At 28.2% G+C, this 10,832-nt stretch overlaps 1 protein-coding gene across 1 annotated transcript; it reads left to right on the top strand.

The window, feature by feature from the left end:
- Positions 1–887: 887 nt before the first annotated feature.
- On the top strand, positions 888–4,530 carry LOC129303821 (uncharacterized). Its single transcript, XM_054943363.1, has 4 exons — positions 888–1,168; positions 2,831–3,278; positions 3,353–3,578; positions 3,789–4,530. Exons 2-4 carry the CDS (start codon positions 2,838–2,840, stop codon positions 4,295–4,297), a joined length of 1,176 nt encoding a protein of 391 aa, XP_054799338.1. The 5' UTR covers positions 888–1,168; positions 2,831–2,837; the 3' UTR covers positions 4,298–4,530.
- The last annotated feature ends 6,302 nt before the right edge of the window (positions 4,531–10,832 follow it).

The following is a 10,832-nucleotide window of genomic DNA, read 5'->3' as shown; positions in this document are numbered from 1 at the left end:
AATATAGTCTCTTTAAGAAAGACAAAAATGCATGATTTAATCAAAAATTAAATTGTGCATTATAAACTAAACTAATTAGCCTTGTTAATTTTCTTCAATGCATATAGAACTATTTAAAGAATTTTTTTTCAACATACCAAACTTCATATTATTTTTTATTTTTACTATTCAAGTTTTTTAAAATTTTTAATATGTATATTTTTAAAACATTTTAAATGTATATTACAATTGTATAACAAAATTATATATCATAAAATATATTCTTTTCAACAATTACATATTTAAAAATATTTTTATATTAATATCATTCAAATAATTTTTAATTTATTAATTTGACTTTTAAAAAATTATTTAAATATAAATTTTTATAATAGCATAATTTTGTCAAACTAATTTTATTAAATAATTTTTTAAAAAATTGATTTTTTTAACTCGCAAAACCAAATAGAGACTTTTTCCCGCCTATTTGATTTCTGTTCCATTTTTTATTTTTAAAAATTATTTTACAATGTAATTTTTAAAATAAAATAAAAATTTGTTTAGTTATATTAATTTTAAAATAAAAAAATAAATTAATTATGATGATTATATACGATTAATAGTTGTAATTTATGATAAAAATTAAAAATTAATCAAGATAACTTTAATTTCTAATAATAAAATATAATATATTTTGAAAATAAAAAAATAAAATTAAAATAACTTAAAGTTCTTTCTTTCTATTTTTTATTTTTAAATATAAAAAATAAAAATAAATAAATTGAAAACACCTATATAAATAAGTTTTAAATTTTTCTATTTTTTAAAATTAAAAATCAGTTTTAAAACAAATATCTCCTTTCTCTCTATTTTCTCTTTTTGTTTTCATTTTCCTTTTTTCTCAATTTTTCTTCACTCCCAAACAACCATCATTCTCGCCCCTCTCCCCCTACCCCTCGTCGTCTTCACCGAATTCATCTCATCTCTCAGATTCTCACTCTCGTTCTGGCTCAGTCTCAGCCCTTGCTAGCGCCACGCCCTTTCCTACCGACACGAAGTTACGCTGTGTTGCTTCTGTTCACTCGCCCGTCGCGGTTGCCGCGTCTTGTTCGCCAGCCTATCGCCTCTCGTTCAGTTCTCGTCGCGGTCGCTCCAGCCTCCAAGTTCGCAATCCCCCTTCTCGATCCAGGTTGGCAGGTTTTTCGATCTTCTTGGTGCTTGTATGCTGCTTCAATCTTTGATCTCATTCGCTGTCTTGTTTGATCAAGTTACATGTTTGGTGTTTTTACTTGTCTCCCGCTTCAATCTTCTTTGTTCTTGTCCTTCTTCTGGTTTAATGAAGTATGATTTCTTCCTGCTGCGTCTTATCTGCTATGTAATTATTTATTTTGCATCTACATAATTAAGTTGGGTGAATTGTGAACCCAAGTTCAATCTTTGCTGTTTTTACTTTTTACTCTTGTTTGAAATTGAAAAATGAACCATTGTTTCAACAATTAATCCATTTACAGTCCAAATATGTCGTCCAACTTGTGCACACGCTATCCTCTGATTCAGTTTGCGGGTTACAAAATGTTAGATTAGATTCATATTCCATCGTTGTATTTGATGAAAAAAACAGAGAGAAAAATGATTTTTAAAGGAACATTTCCCGTCATGCTACTCCGAGTGACTAAGTGAGGATCATATATTAATTAGGAAAGTAATGCTATGTAGGTTATAATCAGAAAGACTTTTATATTCCATTGTAACATTTAACATTATAACTGCTTAAAGGGAAGTTATATCACAGTACTATAAGACCAGCTATACTATATAAAGGAATAAAAAGAACATAAAGTTGTGATAGCAAAGATGAAGTTGTTGAGATGGATGTATGGATATACAAGAAAAGAGAAAACTCATAACGATCACATATGAGAAAGAATTAGCATGACATCTGTTGTGGAGAAAATGGTTGAAAATCAACTAAGATAGTTTGTACGTGTTCAAAGAAGACTAGTGGAGGCACGGTGAGAATAGACAATTCAAGTCCTCTATAGAAAGGGTAGAAGAACACCAAAGAGAATACTAGATGAAATTATTGAAAGGGATATTTTGGTTAACAATAATTCCAGAGATTTGGTTATTGATAGAGCATAATGGCATTATGCAATTCATGTAGCCGATCTCATATATTAGGATAAGGCTTGTGGTTATTGTAGCATCCCTATCATGTTAAAATTTGCAATATCTTAAATTGCATCCTTATCTATTTTATCTATATTTTACTTAATGGAAACTTGATTTATTTGGAGTTTAAGTTGTTTTAAATTGCTGGTGTCATCTTTAACTGCAATGCTTAAACTTTGGTTACAACTTGTTTGGTGATCTTTTCTGTATGTAAAATTTAAATCTTTGGACTCATTCTTTCTTGTTGCTTTATGCAGTTTTGATGGAAATAAAACCTTAAGATCTATATCAGTTTATAAGCGTATTAGTGTTGAAGAATAAATATCCATGCTGAGCAATCTAATCTAGTTTTTAATCTTTGATGCATAAGTAGGGAGGGAGAAGTCGTGAGTTGGTAAAAACTGTGAATCTCATCTATATAAGACAGGACTTTTTAGGCTTCAGATTTGAATGTAAGATATTTTTGTTATAACAGATCAAAGTTTGAAATAGTCATTGGATTTATATAAATATGCGTTTGGTTGACTTGGATATAGAGTCTGTCAATGTAGAAGAGTTGTTCTGAGTATAGACAATCTTTATTTTGTATACAACTATATAATATTTCAATGTGATTGGGTTCTGCCATATTTCTGTACACTGATATGTGATGTATGTTGATTGTTGATACTTGTCTTAGTAACTTGATGGAGAGTTCTGAAGAAGAAAAGGATGCTGTTTCTGGGAGTCATGCTATGCCTTTGGAACTGAGTCGTTTAGCATCTAATGGTACAAAATTTGTAGATGAAGTACTTAATGGTCATAATCAACGCTGTATGGAAAACTTTCGCATGGATAAACATGTTTTTTATAAGTTGTGTGATATTTTGCAAGCCAAGGGCTTATTACGTCACACAAATCGAATCAAAATTGAGGAGCAATTGGCCATATTCATGTTCATAGTTGGTCATAATATGCGGACTCGAGCTGTTCAAGAGTTATTTCGTTATTCTGGAGAAACTATCAGTCGTCACTTCAACAATGTTTTGAATGCAATAATGTCAATTTCGCTTGACTTTTTTAAGCCTCCGACCTCTGAGGTTCCTTTAGAAATTGTTGATGATCCTAGGTTCTATCCATATTTTAAGGTATGAATTCTTTTAATTGAATTGACCTTGCTTGATGATGATTTTATCTCACTTTTTAAATATTTTTAAAATAGGATTGTGTGGGAGCAGTTGACGGTATACACATGCCGGTGATGGTTGGTGTAGATGAGCATGGACCTTTCCGCAATAAGAATGGTTTAACTTCACAACATGTTCTGGCTGCTTGCTCGTTTGACCTCAAGTTCTATTATGTTTTGGCTGGTTGGGAAGGATCTGCTTCTGATTTACAAGTTTTTAATTCAGCAATCACAAGGCGGAACAGACTACAAGTTCCTGAAGGTAAATTGTTTTTAAAATGTTGGCATAGTTTAGGTAGTGATGCTCACTCTAATGACATAATGGGATTCTATCTCTTGCCAATTTGAAAGGTAATTGGTAAAATCATATTCTAAGCAGAAGAAATTTTGTTCATGTAATTTCTATGTGCCTAATAGTTTTTACTTTGCATACTGCTATGCTAGAATAAAAGTGAAGCCTATTATGATACAGGCAAGTACTACCTCGTAGACAACAAGTATCCAAATGTGCCAGGCTTTGTTGCTCCATATTCTAGTATTCCCTACCACTCCAGAGAATTTCCTAGTGGTTATCATCCTCAGGATGAAAGAGAATTATTCAATCTACGACACTCTTTGTTACGAAATGCTAATGATCGAGCTTTTGAGGTACTCAAGGAACGATTTCCTATATTGATGGCTGTTCCTCCATACCCATTGCAAACGCAAGTGAAGCTGGTAGTGGCAGCCTGTGCATTACACAATTATATCCGCTTGGAGAAACCAGACGATTGGCTTTTCAAAATGTATGAAGAGAATGTTTCAATTCAAATGGAAGAATCGCTGCCGCCAATAGAGATGGAACAACCAAACTTAGATATTGATATGCACTCATTGGATGATACTTTTGATGCTGAACAACTTGAACTTGCTACACGGTTAAGGGACTCTATTGCAACTGAAATGTGGAATGACTATATCCATTCGATGTCTCCCGTGTAGATTGAGTTAAATGTTTTTTCGTGCCATTGTATTTGGCTAGGTTTGAAATTTACTTAGTATGCCTAGGAGGGTTTTAGTGTACATTGGCATTATTTTGGTCATACGATAGATGTAGCGAGAAATTACAATTTACTTTATAGCTTCACCCATTACTTTTAGAAAATGGATTATGGTAATCAATTCTTGAATGATGGCTGGAAGAATAAAACACTGTGCATTTTTGTTTTGTTGAACAGAGGATATAATATAATTTTGAATCTCTTGAAGATGGCCATTTGATTTTGATGAGATCTTTTGCGACGTTTTAGGTGGCATGTCGAGTCATCATAAGATGCGATGCTTTTCAAGCAGAGAAAAATCTAAAGAAAGAAATCTATATTTAAAAGGTTACCTATATTTAAGAGGTTACAATGTGTATTTAGAGTTCAATTTATCACATTGAAGGTCTAATGCATAAATGTACACTTGAAGGAAGCAAATTTGGTTATAATGTATGTTTGAGATCAATTGCATGTTGCAATGCATCATGGAAACTTGACATTATGGATGGTTGAGGGGAGAGGAGGGAAAATTCTCCCCTCCAATGAAACACATCATAAAAATATGAATAGTAATCCAAATCAGTATTTAATTAGTCCAAAATAATCTTCCAAGGCTGAAGTCAAGAACAGGAAAAAAAAAATAAATCAAAATTGAAGCTTTAAATGGCATGAAAGATTAAATAAAAACAAGTGGCATAACATGAAAGTGGCATGAAAAATATTTAAATGAAAACAAGTGGCATAACATGAAGAGTCTTAAATTAATTAGTTTTAATTTGTTTATTTTAATTATGTTTGAGTCTTAGTTTTTAGCACATCATTTATAAATAAGCATGTCATGTGCCTAACGTGATTTCATTAAGTGGTATGTTTATATTAAATTAGGCTTTTATCTGTCTTATTTTTTTTTATTTTTCCTTGTACTTTCATATATATATATATATATATATTGTTATATTATTTAGTCTTTTAATAGGAGAGAAACATGGTTACTCATTAATGGGCATTTGAGTTTAAGTGAGTCAATTAGGATTTTTTTTTTAACTAGGTTTTTTTTTTAAGCGTCTTGGTTTTCTTTGCCTATTTAAAAGTCATCATATGTGCTTATAAAAAAAAATTGAATTGAATAATATTAATTTCTTTTTAAGCTAGTGTAAATAGTTTCCTTGTATTTCTTGGAGAAATACCTTGACAGCAAATGTTTGATCGTCTCTTATGTTTCGTATATTTGGAGTTTTCGAAAATAAGTTTTTTTTAATGGAAAATAAATTACAAAACTAATCAAAGTAAACAAGATACAACAAGAAACTTGATTTTTTTTATTAATAAAACATTTACTTGATGTTTTGGGATAAAGTTTCTTCGAATTCTGAGTTTTAGATCTTTTATCTTCTTCTTTTGAATAATTCGTATTTTTATTTATCTTTGTTTACTAACCAAATCTATACTTTATGGGTTTTTTAAAGCATATTCATATTGAATCCACATTAAATGATATTATAGCCTAAGGTTTGCTATATTTCAGGTTTTATCTTTCTAACCTTTCTCATCTAATCTAAATCCACTATCTTATGTTTCTTTTTTTGGCAACCTCTATCTCTTATTGAAATGTTTGTCGGATCGATTTAGGCTTTTAAGTACTTAATATTTTCCTCATCACTCTTCGTGGGGAGTTGAAGCATTAAAGAAGAATATCAAATGAAAAAAGAAAAACATTTTAATGTTACCTTTTAGTGATTGGATTGTCATCCAATATGATTACAAGTTTACGATATTAATAATTATAGGAAAAAAATATAGTAAATTTCACACCAGCAGGAAAACCTTCTCAGATGAGAATTTCTGCCCCTTTGACTGAAATAAATTTTGCTAAATTATTGGTAAACATTAGCCTCTCGTATATTTACGTGGATATTCACCATTAAATAACATAAAAAAATTAAAAAAAGCAAATTAATTACCAAAAAAATTTAACAAGCACGTCAATAAATAATGAAATTAAGAGGAACCACTGACCACCTATTCCAGATAACCAGAAAATTTACATTGAATAATCAAAATCAAAAGTGATTTATGCTAAACATTCCAATTTTCTGAAATCACCTGACAGATATCCTTCCTTGCGGAAAAAAGAATGTTGACCAAATTGTCTTTACCATCACGGTTAAATTTGCGATAACTGAGATAATATGACTTGCATATTTGTGTTCTTATAATGCTAAATACTCATGTTTTACATTTGCATATTCCAGCAAAAATGACATTTACTACTTAAACTTATATGATTTAACACAGATAATGCAAATTTATAATCCTAGTACGAGGATCCACCGTTCAGATATCAAAATACTGTTCTAAAGATTAGTGGCCATAAACAAAATCTGTTATTAAATCAGTTAAGGCACTTGATTAATGATTTACCGGATTAACCTAGATTCGAATACTTTTGTAAAGAATGTAAACAAATTGTAATTAGATTGGTTATGAATAAAATATTTTATTAAATTAATCAAGGTACAAGTTCAATGATTTATCGATTTAACCAACCAAATGAACTCATATTTCAATATTTTATTTAAAACAAATTGATAATCGCAATTCATTTATTTGCTTATTTATCTATTGCAGAGTAGAACCTTAATCTTTTAAATAATAATAATAATAATGAGAAAGCTTGGCTAACAATAGAGAAAGAATATTGAGACACTAAAGTCATATTTGGTAATTAGAATGAAATAGATTGAAAAAATCATGATAAAAATGAATTAAATCACATTCTACCATGATAAGTATGATAAATTCATTAATATATGCTATAAATGTGAGAACCATCACACCTTTTAAAAATTTTATATATTATTATTTTTAATTTTATGAACTAAATTACTTTTTTCTTTTGTGAATGTAGTTACATGTTTCCTTTTGTCATCTCACTTTTATTTTTTTTAATCTATTTTCATTTCATTTTTTTAATAAGCAAATGAGACTTAAGAGTAAAGGGTACAATTTCTTAAACTTACATGTATAACGGCTGGAACTCTAATGCCAGCCAAGACGAGGAGCTTTTAGCCCTTGGAAGCAATACAATAAATACACAGTACTTCCTCTAATTTACTTTATAAGTCATATTTTAAAAGAATATAATAGTTTATTTTATAAATTATTAAATTAATAATTATATTTTATTTTAAATAAAATGCCTAAACTATTTTTAAAAAATATGAAAAAAAATAAAAAAATAATATTATATAATTTATTTATTTTTTGAAAATTATATTTATAATTTTATAAAATTTTATTTTTTATAATTTTATTGTATTGATATTAATAAAATTTATAAAAATGAGTCAAGGGAAATACAATACAATGCATCATTGTCAATTGAATAAAGCATTCATAGTTACAATTCCGAGGAATGAAGGCAAGTCCTTTTGACCCGGTTTTCTTGTATGAGCGATGGTGAGATAAGATCTTTTGGCCAATCTCAGGCATTCACGCAATGGATTTATTAATATCCACATACCAGAGTCTGAAACTGTACTGATACAAGTCAGTACTAACGCGAGGTGAAGCTGATGCTGATGCACCTGAAATCCCCATTCATGGAAGCAATCTTTTTTGGAAGATACATGTTTCACATACAAACACAATTGGCGTACACATGACGTCCCAAACAAGTACTGTTCGGGGCCATCAGACGCCATATTTTGATACATTTGACTAAGGGAATCAATTTCAAGCTCAAAACTGGATACTTATTATTATTTTTTTTTTAAGAAATTTTTTTAGGAAACTGTTTCTACAGTAGAGTTCAAATTTGATTATAGCTTATAGCTTTCTTTGTGTGATTCTAGCTTTCTTTGCTTTTTTAAGCTCAATTCACAGTTCTCAAGAAAGAAATATTAACAGTGCATTTGATTTCATATTGAAAATAATTAAAAACTCTATTTGGTGTGCGTCCGAAAAAACTACAGTTTAGCTTATACATAAATAAGGGTTAAATAATAATTTAACCCCTAAATTATACATGGAGAAGCGTCTAGATTCCAAATTCTTTGTTTTATGTTTTCCTCAACTTTTGAAGACGGTATAATATTATTTTTTATTAATAAATATTAACTTTAATCATTAGGTAATCAGAAATTAAAGCAGGTAATTACTTGTTTAAACCATGATTTTATTGGTTTTCTACTTGAAATTAAACAAATAGTTAGGCATGCTTGATTTCCTTTTTTAAAAAGATTGTTTTGTTGTTTTTAAAACTAAAAAATAAAAAAAATTGGGTAAGCATTTTAGATTTAAATATTTTTAAAAATGTTTTCAATTTTTGTTTCAAACATGTTGTAAATTTTTCTCTTTTTATTTTTAACTAGTGCTATAAACCACCTTCAATTATATTGAACTACTGTTATAAATCATCACTATTAACTAATTTTTTAATTTTAAAATTATTTTTAAATTATCATAATCAAATATTTTTTTGGTTTTGCTTCAAAAATAAGTTTTAAAAATTGATATGCAGAATAGATTTTAAAAATAAAAAATGGGAACAAAACCAAACCAACCCTAAATCTTTTTTGTTTTTGTCCTCCCCACTCCTTAAGCCTTGAATTTCAAAACATTTTCAAAGTTGGCCTTTTTTTTGAGAACAATATGATCTCAAATAATTAAATTGACCAAGTTTTTCAATAAAGAAGTTAAATTAACTTTCTATTGGACATGAATGAATCATGTTTTTGCCCTTGAAACTTTTTCCACGTGAATTTGCATGCGCTTAATGAACTGTAAAGTCATGGATAGCCCAGAAGCCCCACAGGCAAAGCTAAAAGTGAGCAGGACCAATGGAGTGTACTGTTTTTTTCTTTACTTTAGATTTAGATGTAATTTTTAGGTTAATAATACAGTACTCAACTTCAGAATTCTCATAGATATCAATTAGGTGAACATTAATGTACCATGTTATTGTCTGACAAAATTCCTTGTGTTTTAAGTGAAAATGTAGCATGTAAGCTATTCTCTCATATTCTATTTATAAAATAGAGAGAGAAATTTTTTTAATTATATTTATAAGTTACATCATTAAATTTTTATCATAAATTTTTTTAAGAAAATAGATTGTTAAAATATATGTGTATATAAATATATATATATATATATATAAATTTAATTGAAGTAAAGTTAAAATTTATTAAATTTTTAAATATAATTGATGAATTTTAAGATTTTTTTAGTTCCGGTAAAAAATGTTAAAAATAACTTATAAATAAAATTAAAAAAAATATTAAAATTGTAAGCTGTTGTAAGCTCCCTTAACTGTAAAAGTTAAAATTATAACCATATAGGCTATTAGCAATAAATAAATTCTCATTCTTAATTGTTTGAATTCCAACGAAAGCATAAGGCATTAAAAATTAAAAAAAAAAATCAAACTGAGTTCGGGTTAAATTTACTTCATTTTATTCTAAGAATGCTTGAAATCTAATATAGTAATAATAAATACTGGATAATTAATTTTTAGTCCATCAGACTCAATTATTGATTTGGTTAATGAAGTTTAATTATCAATTTGGATCATATTATTTGAACAAGATGTAATGTTATTCAAATTTTTTGACACGAATGATAAAATATTGATAACAATCGTGTAAAGAAGTATAATTATTTAAGTAAAAAAAAAACATACTCAAAAGTGTTTAAAAACAAACAAATAAAACACAGGGATTAGATTAATAAGAATTAAACTAATTTGAATGATAATTTATTCTCATTTAACTATATATATATATATATAAATGCATTAAGTTATCAATATACTTTACATATTAGATTAATTTAAGAGCCAATATGTGTTTTTAAACTTAAGCTATTAACATGATAATTTGAGAAAATATTGTAAGGGATTAAATTGATCAAAATTAAAGTTGAACTTGAGAAACCTAATTAATAACTAAGACAAATTTAAAAGGCTGAAAGTTTTATTAGCTATATTTTAAATACCAAATAGACAGTTACATAAAAATAGAAAAACGTTGAGAAGTTAGGGAAGAAACTAAAGCCCTTGTGAATCAAAATTCAAGAAGTCAGGCATGAGTAAGTATTTTTATTAATTTAATAATAATTTTGAGTATAAAAACGTTGAGTAATGTTAATGATTATCTCACATATTCCATTTTTTTCTTGTAATCTACCTATGCTACAATTGGACTTGGTTACGGCATTACATCATGTGATGGAGATAGCAGCTCATATGCTCTCAATCAAGCTTTGCCTTAAATTTAAATTTTAAGGTCATTGATTTTTTCATTGCTTAATTCTTACTGGACCTATAATTGGCATATGCTTATATGAGATTGTATACGCCAAACGTGTCATAATAATATCTTTTTGAGAACTTTTGGTGCTGCTTGATGATCTCATGGAATGAGAATCACATTGTTTGATTCTGTAGTAATATTTATTATGCCTTTACATTCATTATTTATAACGCTCAAAGC

The sequence above is a fragment of the Prosopis cineraria genome, unplaced genomic scaffold, assembly GCF_029017545.1.
Source record: "Prosopis cineraria cultivar Desert tree isolate PC_DT_omini unplaced genomic scaffold, ASM2901754v1 PC1, whole genome shotgun sequence".
NCBI classification, from domain to species: Eukaryota; Viridiplantae; Streptophyta; class Magnoliopsida; order Fabales; family Fabaceae; genus Prosopis; species Prosopis cineraria.
This window is presented reverse-complemented; position numbering and strand designations above follow the sequence as displayed.